Source organism: Cydia strobilella, chromosome 27, assembly GCF_947568885.1.
Source record: "Cydia strobilella chromosome 27, ilCydStro3.1, whole genome shotgun sequence".
NCBI classification, from domain to species: domain Eukaryota; kingdom Metazoa; phylum Arthropoda; class Insecta; order Lepidoptera; family Tortricidae; genus Cydia; species Cydia strobilella.
The window spans coordinates 6,838,305-6,865,814 of NC_086067.1; the positions used below are offsets into that span (position 1 = coordinate 6,838,305).

Genomic DNA, 27,510 nt, shown 5'->3' on the forward strand with positions numbered 1-27,510 from the left:
ATTCTTATTCTTATTCTTCTTATTCTTATTCCCATAAAGATAAAAGGTTTAAAAGTTTGTATGGATACGAGTAGAATTATAAAGAGAATAATTAGAGTAGAGAGAGAATTTAGAGTAACTCAACCGAGATAAAAGTATTAATTTTGTATTCAGCAGAAACGTCTGCAAACGATGCCATAAAGATTAGAAATAAATTGTGACGTTTTCAACCAAAAGGTACCACATTGGCGCTAGTCGATAAGGTTGATTTCAAATTGAAGCTATATGGAAATAGCACCTTATTGACAACCCTTTACCCTTTTGGTTGAGAATGGCACAATTGAAAGTGGAATAGTCCAGTTAAGTCTCGGTAGCTTAGTTGGCAGCGCGATGGGCTATTGATCCATAGTTGCGAGTTTTGTATGGTAGAAGAAATGATGCATAATGTTATATATGGAAGTCTCGGAGAGGATCAGCTGAAGGTTCTCCGGGTGGATCCCCCGAACAAAAAATATGGACTCCGGTGCTCACACACATATGTAACAATAATAATTACTCACCGCTTGGTTGGTGTGGTAGAAGAAATCATGCAGTATGTCGAATATGGAAGTCTCGGAGAGGATCAGCTTCTGAAGGTTCTCAGGATGGAAGTCGTGTCCGTACATGTCCACGGCCGACAGGAAGATGGACTCCATTTGGTTGTGGCGTAACTCGTAGGCCGGTTGGTGCGCGGCGATCAGTACCTGGGAATTACATAACAAGTCACCTGATACCTTTTAAATATACCTAGGACCATAGATACATTCAGTAGGCGGTCCACAACTCCACACAGAAAGAGCCGCCTCGCGACGAAATTTTGCCGCGGCCCGCATTGCCTCGGGCGAGGCACGTCTACACAGACTGAGCTGCTTCGCTCGGCAATTTCCTCGCGAGGCGGCTCGTTTTGTGTGGACCCGCCTACTGTGTAGGATGTGGGTCTATAAAACATTCGTGCCTCATATTTGACAGGCAACTCTGTCAAAAGTTGACGTTTGACAATCAATTGACCACAAAAGATATGGAGCGCCATCTAGTTCGTCTGTCAAATTCGGGGGCACGATTCTTAGACTTTAGAACAATCAATAAGTCTTTTGCTTAAAGAAAAGCAAGACTTTGGCCTAAGTCATGTAAAGAGATATTTTCACGCGTTACAGAACCACTGCAAAAAGTGACCGTGCATAATTGTTTTTCATCGTATTGTCTCGGAAATGTTCGTATTTGTCATGCTACTTCAGTCAACCTGTTTGTACCGAGACTGACTGAAATAGCAAGACACGTTCGTACGTTTCCGTGAAAATACGATGGAAAAGAATTATGCACTACATCTGTACCTCTCTAAGGAGTGACCCAGTAAATCGAAAATATGAAGAAAGTTGATTCAACCTATTCTGTTACTCACTTGTCGCGCCCTGAGAGCGACGCGGCTGTGCTCGGCTGTGTCAGCTCGTTCAAGATGGCTGCCGGCTCGTCGGTGTACCAGAGGATCAGTAGTCTGATTGTTTGTTTGTAGTATTGTTTGTAGTATTATTTGTGGCATTGTTTGTAGTGTTGTTTGTAGTATTGTTTGTTTGTTACTCACTTGTCGCGCCCTGAGAGCGACGCGGCTGTGCTCGGCTGTGTCAGCTCGTTCAAGATGGCTGCCGGCTCGTCGGTGCACCAGAGGATCAGTAGTCTGATTGTTTGTTTGTAGTATTGTTTGTAGTATTATTTGTGGCATTGTTTGTAGTGTTGTTTGTAGTATTGTTTGTTTGTTACTCACTTGTCGCGCCCTGAGAGCGACGCGGCTGTGCTCGGCTGTGTCAGCTCGTTCAAGATGGCTGCCGGCTCGTCGGTGTACCAGAGGATCAGTAGTCTGATTGTTTGTTTGTAGTATTGTTTGTAGTATTATTTGTGGCATTGTTTGTAGTGTTGTTTGTAGCGTTGTTTGTAGTGTTGTTTGTAATATTGTTTGTTTGTTACTCACTTGTCGCGCCCTGAGAGCGACGCGGCTGTGCTCGGCTGTGTCAGCTCGTTCAAGATGGCTGCCGGCTCGTCGGTGTACCAGAGGATCAGTAGTCTGATTGTTTGTTTGTAGTATTGTTTGTAGTATTATTTGTGGCATTGTTTGTAGTGTTGTTTGTAGCGTTGTTTGTAGTGTTGTTTGTAATATTGTTTGTTTGTTACTCACTTGTCGCGCCCTGAGAGCGACGCGGCTGTGCTCGGCTGTGTCAGCTCGTTCAAGATGGCTGCCGGCTCGTCGGTGTACCAGAGGATCAGTAGTCTGATTGTTTGTTTGTAGTATTGTTTGTAGTATTATTTGTGGCATTGTTTGTAGTGTTGTTTGTAGTATTGTTTGTTTGTTACTCACTTGTCGCGCCCTGAGGGCGACGCGGCTGTGCTCGGCTGTGTCAGCTCGTTCAAGATGGCTGCCGGCTCGTCGGTGTACCAGAGGATCAGTAGTCTGATTGTTTGTTTGTAGTATTGTTTGTAGTATTATTTGTGGCATTGTTTGTAGTGTTGTTTGTAGCGTTGTTTGTAGTGTTGTTTGTAATATTGTTTGTTTGTTACTCACTTGTCGCGCCCTGAGAGCGACGCGGCTGTGCTCGGCTGTGTCAGCTCGTTCAAGATGGCTGCCGGCTCGTCGGTGTACCAGAGGATCAGTAGTCTGATTGTTTGTTTGTAGTATTGTTTGTAGTATTATTTGTGGCATTGTTTGTAGTGTTGTTTGTAGCGTTGTTTGTAGTGTTGTTTGTAATATTGTTTGTTTGTTACTCACTTGTCGCGCCCTGAGAGCGACGCGGCTGTGCTCGGCTGTGTCAGCTCGTTCAAGATGGCTGCCGGCTCGTCGGTGTACCAGAGGATCAGTAGTCTGATTGTTTGTTTGTAGTATTGTTTGTAGTATTATTTGTGGCATTGTTTGTAGTGTTGTTTGTAGCGTTGTTTGTAGTGTTGTTTGTAATATTGTTTGTTTGTTACTCACTTGTCGCGCCCTGAGAGCGACGCGGCTGTGCTCGGCTGTGTCAGCTCGTTCAAGATGGCTGCCGGCTCGTCGGTGTACCAGAGGATCAGTAGTCTGATTGTTTGTTTGTAGTATTGTTTGTAGTATTATTTGTAACATTGTTTGTAGTGTTGTTTGTAGTATTGTTTGTTTGTTACTCACTTGTCGCGCCCTGAGAGCGACGCGGCTGTGCTCGGCTGTGTCAGCTCGTTCAAGATGGCTGCCGGCTCGTCGGTGTACCAGAGGATCAGTAGTCTGATTGTTTGTTTGTAGTATTGTTTGTAGTATTATTTGTGGCATTGTTTGTAGTGTTGTTTGTAGCGTTGTTTGTAGTGTTGTTTGTAATATTGTTTGTTTGTTACTCACTTGTCGCGCCCTGAGAGCGACGCGGCTGTGCTCGGCTGTGTCAGCTCGTTCAAGATGGCTGCCGGCTCGTCGGTGTACCAGAGGATCAGTAGTCTGATTGTTTGTTTGTAGTATTGTTTGTAGTATTATTTGTGGCATTGTTTGTAGTGTTGTTTGTAGCGTTGTTTGTAGTGTTGTTTGTAATATTGTTTGTTTGTTACTCACTTGTCGCGCCCTGAGAGCGACGCGGCTGTGCTCGGCTGTGTCAGCTCGTTCAAGATGGCTGCCGGCTCGTCGGTGTACCAGAGGATCAGTAGTCTGATTGTTTGTTTGTAGTATTGTTTGTAGTATTATTTGTGGCATTGTTTGTAGTGTTGTTTGTAGTATTGTTTGTTTGTTACTCACTTGTCGCGCCCTGAGAGCGACGCGGCTGTGCTCGGCTGTGTCAGCTCGTTCAAGATGGCTGCCGGCTCGTCGGTGTACCAGAGGATCAGTAGTCTGATTGTTTGTTTGTAGTATTGTTTGTAGTATTATTTGTGGCATTGTTTGTAGTGTTGTTTGTAGTATTGTTTGTTTGTTACTCACTTGTCGCGCCCTGAGAGCGACGCGGCTGTGCTCGGCTGTGTCAGCTCGTTCAAGATGGCTGCCGGCTCGTCGGTGTACCAGAGGATCAGTAGTCTGATTGTTTGTTTGTAGTATTGTTTGTAGTATTATTTGTGGCATTGTTTGTAGTGTTGTTTGTAGTATTGTTTGTTTGTTACTCACTTGTCGCGCCCTGAGAGCGACGCGGCTGTGCTCGGCTGTGTCAGCTCGTTCAAGATGGCTGCCGGCTCGTCGGTGTACCAGAGGATCAGTAGTCTGATTGTTTGTTTGTAGTATTGTTTGTAGTATTATTTGTGGCATTGTTTGTAGTGTTGTTTGTAGCGTTGTTTGTAGTGTTGTTTGTAATATTGTTTGTTTGTTACTCACTTGTCGCGCCCTGAGAGCGACGCGGCTGTGCTCGGCTGTGTCAGCTCGTTCAAGATGGCTGCCGGCTCGTCGGTGTACCAGAGGATCAGTAGTCTGATTGTTTGTTTGTAGTATTGTTTGTAGTATTATTTGTGGCATTGTTTGTAGTGTTGTTTGTAGCGTTGTTTGTAGTGTTGTTTGTAATATTGTTTGTTTGTTACTCACTTGTCGCGCCCTGAGAGCGACGCGGCTGTGCTCGGCTGTGTCAGCTCGTTCAAGATGGCTGCCGGCTCGTCGGTGTACCAGAGGATCAGTAGTCTGATTGTTTGTTTGTAGTATTGTTTGTAGTATTATTTGTGGCATTGTTTGTAGTGTTGTTTGTAGTATTGTTTGTTTGTTACTCACTTGTCGCGCCCTGAGAGCGACGCGGCTGTGCTCGGCTGTGTCAGCTCGTTCAAGATGGCTGCCGGCTCGTCGGTGTACCAGAGGATCAGTAGTCTGATTGTTTGTTTGTAGTATTGTTTGTAGTATTATTTGTGGCATTGTTTGTAGTGTTGTTTGTAGCGTTGTTTGTAGTGTTGTTTGTAATATTGTTTGTTTGTTACTCACTTGTCGCGCCCTGAGAGCGACGCGGCTGTGCTCGGCTGTGTCAGCTCGTTCAAGATGGCTGCCGGCTCGTCGGTGTACCAGAGGATCAGTAGTCTGAGTGTTTGTTTGTAGTATTGTTTGTAGTATTATTTGTGGCATTGTTTGTAGTGTTGTTTGTAGCGTTGTTTGTAGTGTTGTTTGTAATATTGTTTGTTTGTTACTCACTTGTCGCGCCCTGAGAGCGACGCGGCTGTGCTCGGCTGTGTCAGCTCGTTCAAGATGGCTGCCGGCTCGTCGTTGTACCAGAGGATCAGTAGTCTGATTGTTTGTTTGTAGTATTGTTTGTAGTATTATTTGTGGCATTGTTTGTAGTGTTGTTTGTAGCGTTGTTTGTAGTGTTGTTTGTAATATTGTTTGTTTGTTACTCACTTGTCGCGCCCTGAGAGCGACGCGGCTGTGCTCGGCTGTGTCAGCTCGTTCAAGATGGCTGCCGGCTCGTCGGTGTACCAGAGGATCAGTAGTCTGATTGTTTGTTTGTAGTATTGTTTGTAGTATTATTTGTAACATTGTTTGTAGTGTTGTTTGTAGTATTGTTTGTTTGTTACTCACTTGTCGCGCCCTGAGAGCGACGCGGCTGTGCTCGGCTGTGTCAGCTCGTTCAAGATGGCTGCCGGCTCGTCGGTGTACCAGAGGATCAGTAGTCTGATTGTTTGTTTGTAGTATTGTTTGTAGTATTATTTGTGGCATTGTTTGTAGTGTTGTTTGTAGCGTTGTTTGTAGTGTTGTTTGTAATATTGTTTGTTTGTTACTCACTTGTCGCGCCCTGAGAGCGACGCGGCTGTGCTCGGCTGTGTCAGCTCGTTCAAGATGGCTGCCGGCTCGTCGGTGTACCAGAGGATCAGTAGTCTGATTGTTTGTTTGTAGTATTGTTTGTAGTATTATTTGTGGCATTGTTTGTAGTGTTGTTTGTAGCGTTGTTTGTAGTGTTGTTTGTAATATTGTTTGTTTGTTACTCACTTGTCGCGCCCTGAGAGCGACGCGGCTGTGCTCGGCTGTGTCAGCTCGTTCAAGATGGCTGCCGGCTCGTCGGTGTACCAGAGGATCAGTAGTCTGATTGTTTGTTTGTAGTATTGTTTGTAGTATTATTTGTGGCATTGTTTGTAGTGTTGTTTGTAGCGTTGTTTGTAGTGTTGTTTGTAATATTGTTTGTTTGTTACTCACTTGTCGCGCCCTGAGAGCGACGCGGCTGTGCTCGGCTGTGTCAGCTCGTTCAAGATGGCTGCCGGCTCGTCGGTGCACCAGAGGATCAGTAGTCTGATTGTTTGTTTGTAGTATTGTTTGTAGTATTATTTGTGGCATTGTTTGTAGTGTTGTTTGTAGTATTGTTTGTTTGTTACTCACTTGTCGCGCCCTGAGAGCGACGCGGCTGTGCTCGGCTGTGTCAGCTCGTTCAAGATGGCTGCCGGCTCGTCGGTGTACCAGAGGATCAGTAGTCTGATTGTTTGTTTGTAGTATTGTTTGTAGTATTATTTGTGGCATTGTTTGTAGTGTTGTTTGTAGCGTTGTTTGTAGTGTTGTTTGTAATATTGTTTGTTTGTTACTCACTTGTCGCGCCCTGAGAGCGACGCGGCTGTGCTCGGCTGTGTCAGCTCGTTCAAGATGGCTGCCGGCTCGTCGGTGCACCAGAGGATCAGTAGTCTGATTGTTTGTTTGTAGTATTGTTTGTAGTATTATTTGTGGCATTGTTTGTAGTGTTGTTTGTAGTATTGTTTGTTTGTTACTCACTTGACGCGCCCTGAGAGCGACGCGGCTGTGCTCGGCTGTGTCAGCTCGTTCAAGATGGCTGCCGGCTCGTCGGTGTACCAGAGGATCAGTAGTCTGATTGTTTGTTTGTAGTATTGTTTGTAGTATTATTTGTAACATTGTTTGTAGTGTTGTTTGTAGTATTGTTTGTTTGTTACTCACTTGTCGCGCCCTGAGAGCGACGCGGCTGTGCTCGGCTGTGTCAGCTCGTTCAAGATGGCTGCCGGCTCGTCGGTGTACCAGAGGATCAGTAGTCTGATTGTTTGTTTGTAGTATTGTTTGTAGTATTATTTGTGGCATTGTTTGTAGTGTTGTTTGTAGCGTTGTTTGTAGTGTTGTTTGTAATATTGTTTGTTTGTTACTCACTTGTCGCGCCCTGAGAGCGACGCGGCTGTGCTCGGCTGTGTCAGCTCGTTCAAGATGGCTGCCGGCTCGTCGGTGCACCAGAGGATCAGTAGTCTGATTGTTTGTTTGTAGTATTGTTTGTAGTATTATTTGTGGCATTGTTTGTAGTGTTGTTTGTAGTATTGTTTGTTTGTTACTCACTTGTCGCGCCCTGAGAGCGACGCGGCTGTGCTCGGCTGTGTCAGCTCGTTCAAGATGGCTGCCGGCTCGTCGGTGTACCAGAGGATCAGTAGTCTGATTGTTTGTTTGTAGTATTGTTTGTAGTATTATTTGTAACATTGTTTGTAGTGTTGTTTGTAGTATTGTTTGTTTGTTACTCACTTGTCGCGCCCTGAGAGCGACGCGGCTGTGCTCGGCTGTGTCAGCTCGTTCAAGATGGCTGCCGGCTCGTCGGTGCACCAGAGGATCAGTAGTCTGATTGTTTGTTTGTAGTATTGTTTGTAGTATTATTTGTGGCATTGTTTGTAGTGTTGTTTGTAGTATTGTTTGTTTGTTACTCACTTGTCGCGCCCTGAGAGCGACGCGGCTGTGCTCGGCTGTGTCAGCTCGTTCAAGATGGCTGCCGGCTCGTCGGTGTACCAGAGGATCAGTAGACTGATTGTTTGTTTGTAGTATTGTTTGTAGTATTATTTGTAACATTGTTTGTAGTGTTGTTTGTAGTATTGTTTGTTTGTTACTCACTTGTCGCGCCCTAAGAGCGACGCAGCTGTGCTCGGCTGTGTCAGCTCGTTCAAGATGGCTGCCGGCTCGTCGGTGTACCAGAGGATCAGTAGTCTGATTGTTTGTTTGTAGTATTGTTTGTAGTATTATTTGTGGCATTGTTTGTAGTGTTGTTTGTAGCGTTGTTTGTAGTGTTGTTTGTAATATTGTTTGTTTGTTACTCACTTGTCGCGCCCTGAGAGCGACGCGGCTGTGCTCGGCTGTGTCAGCTCGTTCAAGATGGCTGCCGGCTCGTCGGTGTACCAGAGGATCAGTAGTCTGATTGTTTGTTTGTAGTATTGTTTGTAGTATTATTTGTGGCATTGTTTGTAGTGTTGTTTGTAGTATTGTTTGTTTGTTACTCACTTGTCGCGCCCTGAGAGCGACGCGGCTGTGCTCGGCTGTGTCAGCTCGTTCAAGATGGCTGCCGGCTCGTCGGTGTACCAGAGGATCAGTAGTCTGATTGTTTGTTTGTAGTATTGTTTGTAGTATTATTTGTGGCATTGTTTGTAGTGTTGTTTGTAGTATTGTTTGTTTGTTACTCACTTGTCGCGCCCTGAGAGCGACGCGGCTGTGCTCGGCTGTGTCAGCTCGTTCAAGATGGCTGCCGGCTCGTCGGTGTACCAGAGGATCAGTAGTCTGATTGTTTGTTTGTAGTATTGTTTGTAGTATTATTTGTGGCATTGTTTGTAGTGTTGTTTGTAGTATTGTTTGTTTGTTACTCACTTGTCGCGCCCTGAGAGCGACGCGGCTGTGCTCGGCTGTGTCAGCTCGTTCAAGATGGCTGCCGGCTCGTCGGTGTACCAGAGGATCAGTAGTCTGATTGTTTGTTTGTAGTATTGTTTGTAGTATTATTTGTGGCATTGTTTGTAGTGTTGTTTGTAGCGTTGTTTGTAGTGTTGTTTGTAATATTGTTTGTTTGTTACTCACTTGTCGCGCCCTGAGAGCGACGCGGCTGTGCTCGGCTGTGTCAGCTCGTTCAAGATGGCTGCCGGCTCGTCGGTGTACCAGAGGATCAGTAGTCTGATTGTTTGTTTGTAGTATTGTTTGTAGTATTATTTGTGGCATTGTTTGTAGTGTTGTTTGTAGCGTTGTTTGTAGTGTTGTTTGTAATATTGTTTGTTTGTTACTCACTTGTCGCGCCCTGAGAGCGACGCGGCTGTGCTCGGCTGTGTCAGCTCGTTCAAGATGGCTGCCGGCTCGTCGGTGTACCAGAGGATCAGTAGTCTGATTGTTTGTTTGTAGTATTGTTTGTAGTATTATTTGTGGCATTGTTTGTAGTGTTGTTTGTAGTATTGTTTGTTTGTTACTCACTTGTCGCGCCCTGAGAGCGACGCGGCTGTGCTCGGCTGTGTCAGCTCGTTCAAGATGGCTGCCGGCTCGTCGGTGTACCAGAGGATCAGTAGTCTGATTGTTTGTTTGTAGTATTGTTTGTAGTATTATTTGTGGCATTGTTTGTAGTGTTGTTTGTAGCGTTGTTTGTAGTGTTGTTTGTAATATTGTTTGTTTGTTACTCACTTGTCGCGCCCTGAGAGCGACGCGGCTGTGCTCGGCTGTGTCAGCTCGTTCAAGATGGCTGCCGGCTCGTCGGTGTACCAGAGGATCAGTAGTCTGAGTGTTTGTTTGTAGTATTGTTTGTAGTATTATTTGTGGCATTGTTTGTAGTGTTGTTTGTAGCGTTGTTTGTAGTGTTGTTTGTAATATTGTTTGTTTGTTACTCACTTGTCGCGCCCTGAGAGCGACGCGGCTGTGCTCGGCTGTGTCAGCTCGTTCAAGATGGCTGCCGGCTCGTCGTTGTACCAGAGGATCAGTAGTCTGATTGTTTGTTTGTAGTATTGTTTGTAGTATTATTTGTGGCATTGTTTGTAGTGTTGTTTGTAGCGTTGTTTGTAGTGTTGTTTGTAATATTGTTTGTTTGTTACTCACTTGTCGCGCCCTGAGAGCGACGCGGCTGTGCTCGGCTGTGTCAGCTCGTTCAAGATGGCTGCCGGCTCGTCGGTGTACCAGAGGATCAGTAGTCTGATTGTTTGTTTGTAGTATTGTTTGTAGTATTATTTGTAACATTGTTTGTAGTGTTGTTTGTAGTATTGTTTGTTTGTTACTCACTTGTCGCGCCCTGAGAGCGACGCGGCTGTGCTCGGCTGTGTCAGCTCGTTCAAGATGGCTGCCGGCTCGTCGGTGTACCAGAGGATCAGTAGTCTGATTGTTTGTTTGTAGTATTGTTTGTAGTATTATTTGTGGCATTGTTTGTAGTGTTGTTTGTAGCGTTGTTTGTAGTGTTGTTTGTAATATTGTTTGTTTGTTACTCACTTGTCGCGCCCTGAGAGCGACGCGGCTGTGCTCGGCTGTGTCAGCTCGTTCAAGATGGCTGCCGGCTCGTCGGTGTACCAGAGGATCAGTAGTCTGATTGTTTGTTTGTAGTATTGTTTGTAGTATTATTTGTGGCATTGTTTGTAGTGTTGTTTGTAGCGTTGTTTGTAGTGTTGTTTGTAATATTGTTTGTTTGTTACTCACTTGTCGCGCCCTGAGAGCGACGCGGCTGTGCTCGGCTGTGTCAGCTCGTTCAAGATGGCTGCCGGCTCGTCGGTGTACCAGAGGATCAGTAGTCTGATTGTTTGTTTGTAGTATTGTTTGTAGTATTATTTGTGGCATTGTTTGTAGTGTTGTTTGTAGCGTTGTTTGTAGTGTTGTTTGTAATATTGTTTGTTTGTTACTCACTTGTCGCGCCCTGAGAGCGACGCGGCTGTGCTCGGCTGTGTCAGCTCGTTCAAGATGGCTGCCGGCTCGTCGGTGCACCAGAGGATCAGTAGTCTGATTGTTTGTTTGTAGTATTGTTTGTAGTATTATTTGTGGCATTGTTTGTAGTGTTGTTTGTAGTATTGTTTGTTTGTTACTCACTTGTCGCGCCCTGAGAGCGACGCGGCTGTGCTCGGCTGTGTCAGCTCGTTCAAGATGGCTGCCGGCTCGTCGGTGTACCAGAGGATCAGTAGTCTGATTGTTTGTTTGTAGTATTGTTTGTAGTATTATTTGTGGCATTGTTTGTAGTGTTGTTTGTAGCGTTGTTTGTAGTGTTGTTTGTAATATTGTTTGTTTGTTACTCACTTGTCGCGCCCTGAGAGCGACGCGGCTGTGCTCGGCTGTGTCAGCTCGTTCAAGATGGCTGCCGGCTCGTCGGTGCACCAGAGGATCAGTAGTCTGATTGTTTGTTTGTAGTATTGTTTGTAGTATTATTTGTGGCATTGTTTGTAGTGTTGTTTGTAGTATTGTTTGTTTGTTACTCACTTGACGCGCCCTGAGAGCGACGCGGCTGTGCTCGGCTGTGTCAGCTCGTTCAAGATGGCTGCCGGCTCGTCGGTGTACCAGAGGATCAGTAGTCTGATTGTTTGTTTGTAGTATTGTTTGTAGTATTATTTGTAACATTGTTTGTAGTGTTGTTTGTAGTATTGTTTGTTTGTTACTCACTTGTCGCGCCCTGAGAGCGACGCGGCTGTGCTCGGCTGTGTCAGCTCGTTCAAGATGGCTGCCGGCTCGTCGGTGTACCAGAGGATCAGTAGTCTGATTGTTTGTTTGTAGTATTGTTTGTAGTATTATTTGTGGCATTGTTTGTAGTGTTGTTTGTAGCGTTGTTTGTAGTGTTGTTTGTAATATTGTTTGTTTGTTACTCACTTGTCGCGCCCTGAGAGCGACGCGGCTGTGCTCGGCTGTGTCAGCTCGTTCAAGATGGCTGCCGGCTCGTCGGTGCACCAGAGGATCAGTAGTCTGATTGTTTGTTTGTAGTATTGTTTGTAGTATTATTTGTGGCATTGTTTGTAGTGTTGTTTGTAGTATTGTTTGTTTGTTACTCACTTGTCGCGCCCTGAGAGCGACGCGGCTGTGCTCGGCTGTGTCAGCTCGTTCAAGATGGCTGCCGGCTCGTCGGTGTACCAGAGGATCAGTAGTCTGATTGTTTGTTTGTAGTATTGTTTGTAGTATTATTTGTAACATTGTTTGTAGTGTTGTTTGTAGTATTGTTTGTTTGTTACTCACTTGTCGCGCCCTGAGAGCGACGCGGCTGTGCTCGGCTGTGTCAGCTCGTTCAAGATGGCTGCCGGCTCGTCGGTGCACCAGAGGATCAGTAGTCTGATTGTTTGTTTGTAGTATTGTTTGTAGTATTATTTGTGGCATTGTTTGTAGTGTTGTTTGTAGTATTGTTTGTTTGTTACTCACTTGTCGCGCCCTGAGAGCGACGCGGCTGTGCTCGGCTGTGTCAGCTCGTTCAAGATGGCTGCCGGCTCGTCGGTGTACCAGAGGATCAGTAGACTGATTGTTTGTTTGTAGTATTGTTTGTAGTATTATTTGTAACATTGTTTGTAGTGTTGTTTGTAGTATTGTTTGTTTGTTACTCACTTGTCGCGCCCTAAGAGCGACGCAGCTGTGCTCGGCTGTGTCAGCTCGTTCAAGATGGCTGCCGGCTCGTCGGTGTACCAGAGGATCAGTAGTCTGATTGTTTGTTTGTAGTATTATTTGTAACATTGTTTGTAGTGTTGTTTGTAGTATTGTTTGTTTGTTACTCACTTGTCGCGCCCTAAGAGCGACGCAGCTGTGCTCGGCTGTGTCAGCTCGTTCAAGATGGCTGCCGGCTCGTCGGTGTACCAGAGGATCAGTAGTCTGATTGTTTGTTTGTAGTATTGTTTGTAGTATTATTTGTAACATTGTTTGTAGTGTTGTTTGTAGTATTGTTTGTTTGTGACTCACTTGTCGCGCCCTGAGAGCGACGCGGCTGTGCTCGGCTGTGTCAGCTCGTTCAAGATGGCTGCCGGCTCGTCGGTGTACCAGAGGATCAGTAGTCTGATTGTTTGTTTGTAGTATTGTTTGTAGTATTATTTGTAACATTGTTTGTAGTGTTGTTTGTAGTATTGTTTGTTTGTTACTCACTTGTCGCGCCCTAAGAGCGACGCAGCTGTGCTCGGCTGTGTCAGCTCGTTCAAGATGGCTGCCGGCTCGTCGGTGTACCAGAGGATCAGTAGTCTGATTGTTTGTTTGTAGTATTGTTTGTAGTATTATTTGTAACATTGTTTGTAGTGTTGTTTGTAGTATTGTTTGTTTGTTACTCACTTGTCGCGCCCTAAGAGCGACGCAGCTGTGCTCGGCTGTGTCAGCTCGTTCAAGATGGCTGCCGGCTCGTCGGTGTACCAGAGGATCAGTAGTCTGATTGTTTGTTTGTAGTATTGTTTGTAGTATTATTTGTAAAATTGTTTGTAGTGTTGTTTGTAGTATTGTTTGTTTGTTACTCACTTGTCGCGCCCTAAGAGCGACGCAGCTGTGCTCGGCTGTGTCAGCTCGTTCAAGATGGCTGCCGGCTCGTCGGTGTACCAGAGGATCAGTAGTCTGATTGTTTGTTTGTAGTATTGTTTGTAGTATTATTTGTAACATTGTTTGTAGTGTTGTTTGTAGTATTGTTTGTTTGTTACTCACTTGTCGCGCCCTAAGAGCGACGCAGCTGTGCTCGGCTGTGTCAGCTCGTTCAAGATGGCTGCCGGCTCGTCGGTGTACCAGAGGATCAGTAGTCTGATTGTTTGTTTGTAGTATTGTTTGTAGTATTATTTGTAACATTGTTTGTAGTGTTGTTTGTAGTATTGTTTGTTTGTGACTCACTTGTCGCGCCCTGAGAGCGACGCGGCTGTGCTCGGCGCGGTGCAGTGACGTCAGCTCGTTCAAGATGGCCGCCAGCTCGTCGGTCAGACCGGGCTCGTTGGACCACAGGTGGTCGATTAGTAGGGTCACCTGGTGATTAAAATATTAGATTTTTGTCAAAAATTTCATTTTTGCTCCAAGCTTTTATCGCTGACTGTACTTTTCTTACCACAGACAACTAATACTCATCGAGACAATTCTAAAACACGAAAATCGAAATTTCGTTATCTAACATCTTTGTCACTCTCGTATATTCGAGCGATAGAGGCAGACAGCGAAATTTCGGATTCGCGTTTCCCGGTAGGTCCTCTGTAAACAAACCGCTTTGATCAATTAATCAATCAATAATCATTTAGATGTCCATAATCCATACTAGTTCATACTAATATTATAAATGCGAAAGTCTGTCTGTCTGTTTGTTCCCTCTTCACGCTTAAACCGCTGAACCGATTTAGATGAAATTTGGCATAGAGATAGGTTGAGTCCCTGAGAAGGACATAGGATAGTTTTTATTCCGAAAATCATCCCTTAAGAAAGTAAAAAGCGGGGTGGAATTGAGATAATTAACGAAGTGCCTGCTAATTTGTGTGCATAATATGCTCAAATTTAGATTGCTATGAGAATTTTTCCAGGCGCTATACTTACTTTAGCTGCTGTTACTAAGTCCGCGCAGACGAAGTCGCGGGCAAAAGCTAGTGTGTTAGTAACATTCATACTAATACTTAAATTTAGGGTTAGTACAAACATAACATTAAAACAGATAAAAAAAAATATTTTCGTAAAATATACAGGTGTTTATAAGTAGGATATAGTGCTTAATTAACAGATGCATCAATGTCATATTTTATTATCCCTGAAAACTTGTCAAAAAACTGTTAAAGGCACAGTATGTATAAGTTACTCTATGGTTTACTAAACGGCCTAGTGCTGCACTCTGATGGCAGAACATTGCAGTAATACCCCCTATTACTGTATTATCATAATTGAATAAACTTGGTTTTCCCTGCCGAGGTTTTCCCGAGGGGCTACAGTATGGAGTTCTTCAAAAAAGGAGTGTACAGGTTTTTAAAGGGTCGGCAACGCGCGTGTAATATATTTCTGGTAGTGCAGGCGTCCATAGGCTACGGTAACTGCTTACCATCAGGCGGGCCGTATGCTTGATTGCCACCGACGTGGTATAAAAAAAACTTGTAGGCAGAATATATACGTACCAGAAGGTTTTTCTTGGCGACCTGGTTGTGTGAGAATATGATGTCGGCGACAACCTGTATGTCGTCTTTGTGCTTGTCGCGGAGCGCCATCACGCATTTGTCGTATGAACCTGATACAAAATAAAATTGTAATATAACATTTAAAACTTTCGCGTTTTGAACACATATTAAATCACATTTACAAAATAAAGGCATAGAGTAACTTATACTAGAGCGGTACTGTCATAGTAAATTTTGTAACCCCAGTAAATTCACTGCCATCTGTCGACACACTTTAAAACTAAAAATGAAGATTTATAAAAATACGATAGAATGTATTTAAATATAGATAAATGGTTTTTTTTTAAATGCATTAATTATTTTTATGATTTTGACCCATGTTCTTTCACTGATATGCGTTAAAATTGTTAAATAACAAACGAAACAGTCAACGCCATCTATACGACAGTGGGCCAAAACTAGTGGCGCCCTCTGAACGAGAATCAAATTTTCTTGATTTTCGAGGCACGTTTTTTCCTTAGACTGTAAACATCTATGACGGAGTTATATCTATCTTTGGTAAAGGTAAGGTAGGTCGGTAAATAAAGATCTACATCTAGCGTCAAGTAGCGGAACTCTCAGTACTGCTACTCGACAATAGATGTCACGGCAAACGGAAAGTCTAATGCTCAACGATTTTCAGCTAATATTATATCCAGAGTAACCGGAACTCTATTTTCAACTCCTTCTGCTTATAACATTAGTTATAAATTGTTGAGCAATACACTTTTTGTCAGTCGCGACACACGTGACATCTAGTGTCCAATAGCAGTACTGATAGTTCCGCTACTTCACGCTATATGTAGACTACGAAAAGAATAGTATTTTTGGTAACAAACCCGATGTATGGAGTGAGCACTCTGTCTTCTTAACCTCCTAAGTCCTGCGGTGCCAAATTTTGTACATAATAAAAGTCACCCTTCAGTCCCAGCATTAAATAAATTACTATAGTAACATTGTCTTCGGTTACCGCGATAGTTACTCATGAAATAAAACTATGAAAACGGATTATATCGCGTATATTGAATTTATAAATTCAATATACGCGATATAATCCGTTTTCATAGTTTTATTTTACTATAGTAACATTAACAATAGATTTTAAGTAATTATGTACCTATACATTGGATCATAGAAATCTGAATAAAGAAATTATATTATTATTATTATAGTAATAAACACCGATAGTACATATTTCGGTACAAAATGTTTAGAAGCCCCCCGCTTTCAAATTTGAATGCTCGCGCGGAGTATTCTGACAGTCCATAGAGTTGTAAATAGTCTGTTCAGAACTGACAGCAAATATTTATTATGTGCAAAAAATGAACAAGAGACCTCTAGGACGACTATGACGTTTAAATTAAAAAAAACTGGGACTTAGGAGGTTAATTCTCTTTGCCATAACCATGGCACGATACCTAATAGACTTAGGCCAGGATTACACTTGGATTACTTACGTAAGTAGGGACAAAGCTATTTGCTAGAATGAGATAACGATATTAATATCTCATTCTGTAGTATAGCTGTGTCCCTACTTACGTAAGTAAAACTTACAAGTGTAATCCTGGCCTAAGGTACAACTGCGAGCGACGAGGCGGGCGGCGCGGGCAGTGCACGGCGTACAACCGCCGCGGACACGAGCGCCTGAGGAAGGATTCCCGAAGAATCCGAAACATGTCGCCAAAAGCGAAATAGTGAGTGAAACCGTATTGACCTAAATATTTTTAAATATGTCTCACGATAGTTTAATTTCGATTAGATACAACTGCATGCAGTTCCCTGTATAGTGAACACTTACCCAGTTGGAAGTTGCTTTCGACTTGATAATATTGTTTCAATAAATCGTAAACGGCGGCCTTCATTCTGCCTCGAATGCCATTCCTGTATAAATAATACAAGTATGTATGTACATACTGAACAAAGATTCACTATAAAACACTGATTTAAACTTTCACGATTTTTACTCATTATTATTTACAACGATGGGACTTAATCGCGTAAAATAAGTATAAGTATTAAATTTACCTCCTAAGGTAAATTTAATACTTATTTTACGCGATTAAGTCCCGTCGTTGTAAATAATAATTCACTATAAAGTCTAAGAAAAATCTTCATTGTCAAAAGTCGACGTTTGTCATGTCATCATAGTTTGCCCCTTTTTAGGGTTCCGTACCCAAAGGGTAAAAACGGGACCCTATTACTAAGACTCCGCTGTCCGTCTGTCATCAGGCTGTATCTCGTGATCTGTGATAGCTAGACAGCTGAAATTTTTACAGATAATGTATTTCGATTGCCGATATAACAACAAATACTAAAAACAGAATAAAATAGAGATTTAAGTGGGGCTCCCATTCAATAAACGTGATTTTTGACCGAAGTTAAGCAACGTCGGGCGGGGTCAGTACTTGGATGGGTGACCGTTTTTATAGATAATGATACGGAACCCTTCGTGTGCGAGTCCGACTCGCACTTGGTCGGTTTTTCTATGAGATTTGGCTTAAAGGGTTGGCATCCAGGGCATTAAAAAACCAAAAATTTGACACAATTCTAGGGATTGACAGGGCAAGCTATGCTGGCGCCATCTGCTAATTGTTTCGCCCGGCCAACCCCATTCAGTGACCGCAAAACATATGGCGCAGTCTGTTTTGGATGTCAAACTAAGGGGCACGTTTTTTTCTTAGACTTTACCTATCTATTACAATAAATTGTCTTTGATTCAAGTAAAGATTTACCTGTATCTCTGTACTAAGAGAACTAAGGCCTGCGTGCTCATGAAGAACACATCTCGGTCCGCCCGCTTGGGCAGCGAACCGGCGTGGCTGTAACAAAGCAAATAAATAAAATAAAGAAACATTTGAGGAAAAATTATACACGGACTTATATAGCCTGATGTACTTACTGGTCTATAACACTAGCGATATATTGGCTAGGGAACTGCGCTAGCACACTATTTCTTTCATATAGCATGAGCTTGCGTACTTTCTTAAAGCCTTGTATGTGCCCAGCAGTGGCACGTATATAGCCTGATGTACTTACTGGTCTATAACACTAGCGATATATTGGCTAGGGAACTGTGCTAGCACACTAGCGATGTTCCTATCATATATCATAAGTTGGCGAACTTTCTTACAATCTTTTTGAAATAAACAAAACTGCATTCAAAGATTTTTTTTTTTTTTCAAGTTTGCTTGTCTAAAAATATTCTTGAATACTAAATATTCAATTTTATGAATATTTAGTACGACAGACGAGTGTAAGGCCTAATGTTTCTTGGAGAAAAGTTATTATTAACATTAACTGTATCGAATAGTAGAATAAAATAGCAAGTGTTTTTTTAATGTTTAGACGGTTCGATTACCGGGTGAAACGAGCTAATTTAAAAAAAATCTTTAAAGCAGTTTTGTTTCTTTAACAAAAATAAAAGAATGTTTCCATTGAGCAAAATGAGCTAACTTAAGGTTTTAAGGCACTTTCCCTCCAGGGCCCATACATTCTTTCCACACTGTATAGCCTGATGTACTTACTGGTCTATAACACTAGCGATCTGTTGGCTAGGGAACTGCGCTAGCACACTAGTGATGTTTCTCTCATATAGCATGAGCTTGCGTACTTTCTTAAAGCCTTGTATGTGCCCAGCAGTGGCACGTATATAGCCTGATGTACTTACTGGTCTATAACACTAGCGATCTGTTGGCTAGGGAACTGCGCTAGCACACTAGTGATGTTTCTCTCATATAGCATGAGCTTGCGTACTTTCTTAAAGCCTTGTATGTGCCCAGCAGGGGCACGTATATAGCCTGATGTACTTACTGGTCTATAACACTAGCGATCTGTTGGCTAGGGAACTGCGCTAGCACACTAGTGATGTTCCTCTCATATATCATGAGTTGGCGAACTTTCTTACAACCTTTTTGAAAATAAACAAAACTGCATTCATTTGCTGTAACAATTTTGCTTGTCTAAAAATATTCTTGAATACTAAATATTCGATTTTATGGATATGTACGACAGACGAGTGTAAGGCTTAATGTTTCTTGGAGAAAAGTTATTATTAACATTAACTGTATCGAATAAAATAGCAAGTGTTTTTTTTTTTAATGTTTAGTCGGTTCGATTCCTGGGTGAAACGAGCTAATTAAAAAAAAAATTAAATGCAGTTTGGTTTCTTTAACAAAAATAAAAGAATGTTTCCATTGAGCAAAATGAGCTAACTTAAGGTTTTAACCCTTAAATGCATAATGATGTATATATGCATCGTAAAAAATATATGTTTTTTTAAATACTATGATTTTTTTCTTTATTTTTCCCTCAATCTATACAACATGACACATCTATTTCAATTTATTAAAAAGTTATACAAAAAATCATGCATTTAAGGGTTAAGGCACTTTCCCTCCAGGGCCCATACATTGTTTCCACACTGTATAGCCTGATGTACTTACTGGTCTATAACACTAGCGATCTGTTGGGTAGGGAACTGCGCTAGCACACTAGTGATGTTCCTCTCATACAGCATGAGCTTGCGTACTTTCTTATAACCTTGTATGTGCCCAGCAGTGGCACGTATATAGCCTGATGTACTTACTGGTCTATAACACTAGCGATCTGTTGGCTAGGGAACTGCGCTAGCACACTAGTGATGTTCCTCTCATATAGCATGAGCTTGCGTACTTTCTTATAACTTTGTATGTGCCCAGCAGGGGCACGTATATAGCCTGATGTACTTACTGGTCTATAACACTAGCGATCTGTTGGTTAGGGAACTGCGCTAGCACACTAGTGATGTTCCTCTCATATAGCATGAGCTTGCGTACTTTCTTATAACTTTGTATGTGCCCAGCAGGGGCACGTATATAGCCTGATGTACTTACTGGTCTATAACACTAGCGATCTGTTGGCTAGGGAACTGCGCTAGCACACTAGTGATGTTCCTCTCGTACAATGTCATCAGCTTGCGGACTTTCTTCTCTACCGCGACAGGTATACGGCCGGCCGCCGAGGATAGGACCTGTGGGTTAAAGCATAGATTAAGGGTCGGTTGCACCAACTGTTTGTGATCGTTAAATTTCATTGTATGGAAAGTTTCATAGTAACTGACGTTGATCAGTCTGTTAAGTGCGGATGGTGCAACTGGCACTAAGACTAGGGAACAACTCAAATTATTCTCTTTCGGTGGCCGAGGCCGGAATCGAACCGGCATATTCAGCTTAGGCGCCTAATGTCCTGATTACTAAACCACCTGGCCACTGGAGGGCTTAAATGTTGGTCACGGCACCAAATTGTAACAAGCATGCATGTTAAGAAGAAAAGGGGACGGCCGTTTCTCCATACAAACGTGGTCCCCATTTTCCTCTCTGGATATTGGACATTATGGAAAACATTTTTAGATAATTTGATGTAAATTAACCATAGCTACGTTTGACTTTTTGCGATTTTTTGATTATTGTAAAAATTTGGTGCGAAAAACAGATTTCATAGAAGATTTTAAATGCTCCTAACTCGCTGCATTTCCCTCGGTAAGTTTTGAGGTCTGGTCGCCTAGAGTAGAGGCTGATAACTGACCTCCTGCAGCTCCTGCAGGGGCAGCGACGGGTCCCGGAGGCTCTGCATGAATATCTCCACCACCTCGCGCGAGCGCGGCGTGTTGTACGGCTCCGGCAAACAGTAACCTGTCGCCTAGAGTAGAGGCTGATAACTGACCTCCTGCAGCTCCTGCAGGGGCAGCGACGGGTCCCGGAGGCTCTGCATGAATATCTCCACCACCTCGCGCGAGCGCGGCGTGTTGTACGGCTCCGGCAAACAGTAACCTGTCGCCTAGAGTAGAGGCTGATAACTGACCTCCTGCAGCTCCTGCAGGGGCAGCGACGGGTCCCGGAGGCTCTGCATGAATATCTCCACCACCTCGCGCGAGCGCGGCGTGTTGTACGGCTCCGGCAAACAGTAACCTGTCGCCTAGAGTAGAGGCTGATAACTGACCTCCTGCAGCTCCTGCAGGGGCAGCGACGGGTCCCGGAGGCTCTGCATGAATATCTCCACCACCTCGCGCGAGCGCGGCGTGTTGTACGGCTCCGGCAAACAGTAACCTGTCGCCTAGAGTAGAGGCTGATAACTGACCTCCTGCAGCTCCTGCAGGGGCAGCGACGGGTCCCGGAGGCTCTGCATGAATATCTCCACCACCTCGCGCGAGCGCGGCGTGTTGTACGGCTCCGGCAAACAGTAACCTGTCGCCTAGAGTAGAGGCTGATAACTGACCTCCTGCAGCTCCTGCAGGGGCAGCGACGGGTCCCGGAGGCTCTGCATGAATATCTCCACCACCTCGCGCGAGCGCGGCGTGTTGTACGGCTCCGGCAAACAGTAACCTGTCGCCTAGAGTAGAGGCTGATAACTGACCTCCTGCAGCTCCTGCAGGGGCAGCGACGGGTCCCGGAGGCTCTGCATGAATATCTCCACCACCTCGCGCGAGCGCGGCGTGTTGTACGGCTCCGGCAAACAGTAACCTGTCGCCTAGAGTAGAGGCTGATAACTGACCTCCTGCAGCTCCTGCAGGGGCAGCGACGGGTCCCGGAGGCTCTGCATGAATATCTCCACCACCTCGCGCGAGCGCGGCGTGTTGTACGGCTCCGGCAAACAGTAACCTGTCGCCTAGAGTAGAGGCTGATAACTGACCTCCTGCAGCTCCTGCAGGGGCAGCGACGGGTCCCGGAGGCTCTGCATGAATATCTCCACCACCTCGCGCGAGCGCGGCGTGTTGTACGGCTCCGGCAAACAGTAACCTGTCGCCTAGAGTAGAGGCTGATAACTGACCTCCTGCAGCTCCTGCAGGGGCAGCGACGGGTCCCGGAGGCTCTGCATGAATATCTCCACCACCTCGCGCGAGCGCGGCGTGTTGTACGGCTCCGGCAAACAGTAACCTGTCGCCTAGAGTAGAGGCTGATAACTGACCTCCTGCAGCTCCTGCAGGGGCAGCGACGGGTCCCGGAGGCTCTGCATGAATATCTCCACCACCTCGCGCGAGCGCGGCGTGTTGTACGGCTCCGGCAAACAGTAACCTGTCGCCTAGAGTAGAGGCTGATAACTGACCTCCTGCAGCTCCTGCAGGGGCAGCGACGGGTCCCGGAGGCTCTGCATGAATATCTCCACCACCTCGCGCGAGCGCGGCGTGTTGTACGGCTCCGGCAAACAGTAACCTGTCGCCTAGAGTAGAGGCTGATAACTGACCTCCTGCAGCTCCTGCAGGGGCAGCGACGGGTCCCGGAGGCTCTGCATGAATATCTCCACCACCTCGCGCGAGCGCGGCGTGTTGTACGGCTCCGGCAAACAGTAACCTGTCGCCTAGAGTAGAGGCTGATAACTGACCTCCTGCAGCTCCTGCAGGGGCAGCGACGGGTCCCGGAGGCTCTGCATGAATATCTCCACCACCTCGCGCGAGCGCGGCGTGTTGTACGGCTCCGGCAAACAGTAACCTGTCGCCTAGAGTAGAGGCTGATAACTGACCTCCTGCAGCTCCTGCAGGGGCAGCGACGGGTCCCGGAGGCTCTGCATGAATATCTCCACCACCTCGCGCGAGCGCGGCGTGTTGTACGGCTCCGGCAAACAGTAACCTGTCGCCTAGAGTAGAGGCTGATAACTGACCTCCTGCAGCTCCTGCAGGGGCAGCGACGGGTCCCGGAGGCTCTGCATGAATATCTCCACCACCTCGCGCGAGCGCGGCGTGTTGTACGGCTCCGGCAAACAGTAACCTGTCGCCTAGAGTAGAGGCTGATAACTGACCTCCTGCAGCTCCTGCAGGGGCAGCGACGGGTCCCGGAGGCTCTGCATGAATATCTCCACCACCTCGCGCGAGCGCGGCGTGTTGTACGGCTCCGGCAAACAGTAACCTGTCGCCTAGAGTAGAGGCTGATAACTGACCTCCTGCAGCTCCTGCAGGGGCAGCGACGGGTCCCGGAGGCTCTGCATGAATATCTCCACCACCTCGCGCGAGCGCGGCGTGTTGTACGGCTCCGGCAAACAGTAACCTGTCGCCTAGAGTAGAGGCTGATAACTGACCTCCTGCAGCTCCTGCAGGGGCAGCGACGGGTCCCGGAGGCTCTGCATGAATATCTCCACCACCTCGCGCGAGCGCGGCGTGTTGTACGGCTCCGGCAAACAGTAACCTGTCGCCTAGAGTAGAGGCTGATAACTGACCTCCTGCAGCTCCTGCAGGGGCAGCGACGGGTCCCGGAGGCTCTGCATGAATATCTCCACCACCTCGCGCGAGCGCGGCGTGTTGTACGGCTCCGGCAAACAGTAACCTGTCGCCTAGAGTAGAGGCTGATAACTGACCTCCTGCAGCTCCTGCAGGGGCAGCGACGGGTCCCGGAGGCTCTGCATGAATATCTCCACCACCTCGCGCGAGCGCGGCGTGTTGTACGGCTCCGGCAAACAGTAACCTGTCGCCTAGAGTAGAGGCTGATAACTGACCTCCTGCAGCTCCTGCAGGGGCAGCGACGGGTCCCGGAGGCTCTGCATGAATATCTCCACCACCTCGCGCGAGCGCGGCGTGTTGTACGGCTCCGGCAAACAGTAACCTGTCGCCTAGAGTAGAGGCTGATAACTGACCTCCTGCAGCTCCTGCAGGGGCAGCGACGGGTCCCGGAGGCTCTGCATGAATATCTCCACCACCTCGCGCGAGCGCGGCGTGTTGTACGGCTCCGGCAAACAGTAACCTGTCGCCTAGAGTAGAGGCTGATAACTGACCTCCTGCAGCTCCTGCAGGGGCAGCGACGGGTCCCGGAGGCTCTGCATGAATATCTCCACCACCTCGCGCGAGCGCGGCGTGTTGTACGGCTCCGGCAAACAGTAACCTGTCGCCTAGAGTAGAGGCTGATAACTGACCTCCTGCAGCTCCTGCAGGGGCAGCGACGGGTCCCGGAGGCTCTGCATGAATATCTCCACCACCTCGCGCGAGCGCGGCGTGTTGTACGGCTCCGGCAAACAGTAACCTGTCGCCTAGAGTAGAGGCTGATAACTGACCTCCTGCAGCTCCTGCAGGGGCAGCGACGGGTCCCGGAGGCTCTGCATGAATATCTCCACCACCTCGCGCGAGCGCGGCGTGTTGTACGGCTCCGGCAAACAGTAACCTGTCGCCTAGAGTAGAGGCTGATAACTGACCTCCTGCAGCTCCTGCAGGGGCAGCGACGGGTCCCGGAGGCTCTGCATGAATATCTCCACCACCTCGCGCGAGCGCGGCGTGTTGTACGGCTCCGGCAAACAGTAACCTGTCGCCTAGAGTAGAGGCTGATAACTGACCTCCTGCAGCTCCTGCAGGGGCAGCGACGGGTCCCGGAGGCTCTGCATGAATATCTCCACCACCTCGCGCGAGCGCGGCGTGTTGTACGGCTCCGGCAAACAGTAACCTGTCGCCTAGAGTAGAGGCTGATAACTGACCTCCTGCAGCTCCTGCAGGGGCAGCGACGGGTCCCGGAGGCTCTGCATGAATATCTCCACCACCTCGCGCGAGCGCGGCGTGTTGTACGGCTCCGGCAAACAGTAACCTGTCGCCTAGAGTAGAGGCTGATAACTGACCTCCTGCAGCTCCTGCAGGGGCAGCGACGGGTCCCGGAGGCTCTGCATGAATATCTCCACCACCTCGCGCGAGCGCGGCGTGTTGTACGGCTCCGGCAAACAGTAACCTGTCGCCTAGAGTAGAGGCTGATAACTGACCTCCTGCAGCTCCTGCAGGGGCAGCGACGGGTCCCGGAGGCTCTGCATGAATATCTCCACCACCTCGCGCGAGCGCGGCGTGTTGTACGGCTCCGGCAAACAGTAACCTGTCGCCTAGAGTAGAGGCTGATAACTGACCTCCTGCAGCTCCTGCAGGGGCAGCGACGGGTCCCGGAGGCTCTGCATGAATATCTCCACCACCTCGCGCGAGCGCGGCGTGTTGTACGGCTCCGGCAAACAGTAACCTGTCGCCTAGAGTAGAGGCTGATAACTGACCTCCTGCAGCTCCTGCAGGGGCAGCGACGGGTCCCGGAGGCTCTGCATGAATATCTCCACCACCTCGCGCGAGCGCGGCGTGTTGTACGGCTCCGGCAAACAGTAACCTGTCGCCTAGAGTAGAGGCTGATAACTGACCTCCTGCAGCTCCTGCAGGGGCAGCGACGGGTCCCGGAGGCTCTGCATGAATATCTCCACCACCTCGCGCGAGCGCGGCGTGTTGTACGGCTCCGGCAAACAGTAACCTGTCGCCTAGAGTAGAGGCTGATAACTGACCTCCTGCAGCTCCTGCAGGGGCAGCGACGGGTCCCGGAGGCTCTGCATGAATATCTCCACCACCTCGCGCGAGCGCGGCGTGTTGTACGGCTCCGGCAAACAGTAACCTGTCGCCTAGAGTAGAGGCTGATAACTGACCTCCTGCAGCTCCTGCAGGGGCAGCGACGGGTCCCGGAGGCTCTGCATGAATATCTCCACCACCTCGCGCGAGCGCGGCGTGTTGTACGGCTCCGGCAAACAGTAACCTGTCGCCTAGAGTAGAGGCTGATAACTGACCTCCTGCAGCTCCTGCAGGGGCAGCGACGGGTCCCGGAGGCTCTGCATGAATATCTCCACCACCTCGCGCGAGCGCGGCGTGTTGTACGGCTCCGGCAAACAGTAACCTGTCGCCTAGAGTAGAGGCTGATAACTGACCTCCTGCAGCTCCTGCAGGGGCAGCGACGGGTCCCGGAGGCTCTGCATGAATATCTCCACCACCTCGCGCGAGCGCGGCGTGTTGTACGGCTCCGGCAAACAGTAACCTGTCGCCTAGAGTAGAGGCTGATAACTGACCTCCTGCAGCTCCTGCAGGGGCAGCGACGGGTCCCGGAGGCTCTGCATGAATATCTCCACCACCTCGCGCGAGCGCGGCGTGTTGTACGGCTCCGGCAAACAGTAACCTGTCGCCTAGAGTAGAGGCTGATAACTGACCTCCTGCAGCTCCTGCAGGGGCAGCGACGGGTCCCGGAGGCTCTGCATGAATATCTCCACCACCTCGCGCGAGCGCGGCGTGTTGTACGGCTCCGGCAAACAGTAACCTGTCGCCTAGAGTAGAGGCTGATAACTGACCTCCTGCAGCTCCTGCAGGGGCAGCGACGGGTCCCGGAGGCTCTGCATGAATATCTCCACCACCTCGCGCGAGCGCGGCGTGTTGTACGGCTCCGGCAAACAGTAACCTGTCGCCTAGAGTAGAGGCTGATAACTGACCTCCTGCAGCTCCTGCAGGGGCAGCGACGGGTCCCGGAGGCTCTGCATGAATATCTCCACCACCTCGCGCGAGCGCGGCGTGTTGTACGGCTCCGGCAAACAGTAACCTGTCGCCTAGAGTAGAGGCTGATAACTGACCTCCTGCAGCTCCTGCAGGGGCAGCGACGGGTCCCGGAGGCTCTGCATGAATATCTCCACCACCTCGCGCGAGCGCGGCGTGTTGTACGGCTCCGGCAAACAGTAACCTGTCGCCTAGAGTAGAGGCTGATAACTGACCTCCTGCAGCTCCTGCAGGGGCAGCGACGGGTCCCGGAGGCTCTGCATGAATATCTCCACCACCTCGCGCGAGCGCGGCGTGTTGTACGGCTCCGGCAAACAGTAACCTGTCGCCTAGAGTAGAGGCTGATAACTGACCTCCTGCAGCTCCTGCAGGGGCAGCGACGGGTCCCGGAGGCTCTGCATGAATATCTCCACCACCTCGCGCGAGCGCGGCGTGTTGTACGGCTCCGGCAAACAGTAACCTGTCGCCTAGAGTAGAGGCTGATAACTGACCTCCTGCAGCTCCTGCAGGGGCAGCGACGGGTCCCGGAGGCTCTGCATGAATATCTCCACCACCTCGCGCGAGCGCGGCGTGTTGTACGGCTCCGGCAAACAGTAACCTGTCGCCTAGAGTAGAGGCTGATAACTGACCTCCTGCAGCTCCTGCAGGGGCAGCGACGGGTCCCGGAGGCTCTGCATGAATATCTCCACCACCTCGCGCGAGCGCGGCGTGTTGTACGGCTCCGGCAAACAGTAACCTGTCGCCTAGAGTAGAGGCTGATAACTGACCTCCTGCAGCTCCTGCAGGGGCAGCGACGGGTCCCGGAGGCTCTGCATGAATATCTCCACCACCTCGCGCGAGCGCGGCGTGTTGTACGGCTCCGGCAAACAGTAACCTGTCGCCTAGAGTAGAGGCTGATAACTGACCTCCTGCAGCTCCTGCAGGGGCAGCGACGGGTCCCGGAGGCTCTGCATGAATATCTCCACCACCTCGCGCGAGCGCGGCGTGTTGTACGGCTCCGGCAAACAGTAACCTGTCGCCTAGAGTAGAGGCTGATAACTGACCTCCTGCAGCTCCTGCAGGGGCAGCGACGGGTCCCGGAGGCTCTGCATGAATATCTCCACCACCTCGCGCGAGCGCGGCGTGTTGTACGGCTCCGGCAAACAGTAACCTGTCGCCTAGAGTAGAGGCTGATAACTGACCTCCTGCAGCTCCTGCAGGGGCAGCGACGGGTCCCGGAGGCTCTGCATGAATATCTCCACCACCTCGCGCGAGCGCGGCGTGTTGTACGGCTCCGGCAAACAGTAACCTGTCGCCTAGAGTAGAGGCTGATAACTGACCTCCTGCAGCTCCTGCAGGGGCAGCGACGGGTCCCGGAGGCTCTGCATGAATATCTCCACCACCTCGCGCGAGCGCGGCGTGTTGTACGGCTCCGGCAAACAGTAACCTGTCGCCTAGAGTAGAGGCTGATAACTGACCTCCTGCAGCTCCTGCAGGGGCAGCGACGGGTCCCGGAGGCTCTGCATGAATATCTCCACCACCTC

General features: G+C 48.1%; 1 protein-coding gene across 1 annotated transcript in view; it reads right to left on the reverse strand.

Annotated features, from left to right (window-relative positions):
* LOC134753616 (acetyl-CoA carboxylase) overlaps positions 1 to 27,510 on the reverse strand; it is a 170,786-nt gene that overhangs the window by 77,547 nt on the left and 65,729 nt on the right. Inside the window, exons 21-26 of the mRNA XM_063689553.1 lie at positions 19,578 to 19,714; positions 17,439 to 17,525; positions 16,505 to 16,587; positions 14,668 to 14,777; positions 13,418 to 13,546; positions 540 to 722 (exon numbers count right to left, since the gene is read on the reverse strand). Of these exons, the coding sequence (XP_063545623.1) occupies positions 540 to 722; positions 13,418 to 13,546; positions 14,668 to 14,777; positions 16,505 to 16,587; positions 17,439 to 17,525; positions 19,578 to 19,714 (729 nt within the window). The remainder of the gene's footprint in view (positions 1 to 539; positions 723 to 13,417; positions 13,547 to 14,667; positions 14,778 to 16,504; positions 16,588 to 17,438; positions 17,526 to 19,577; positions 19,715 to 27,510) is intronic.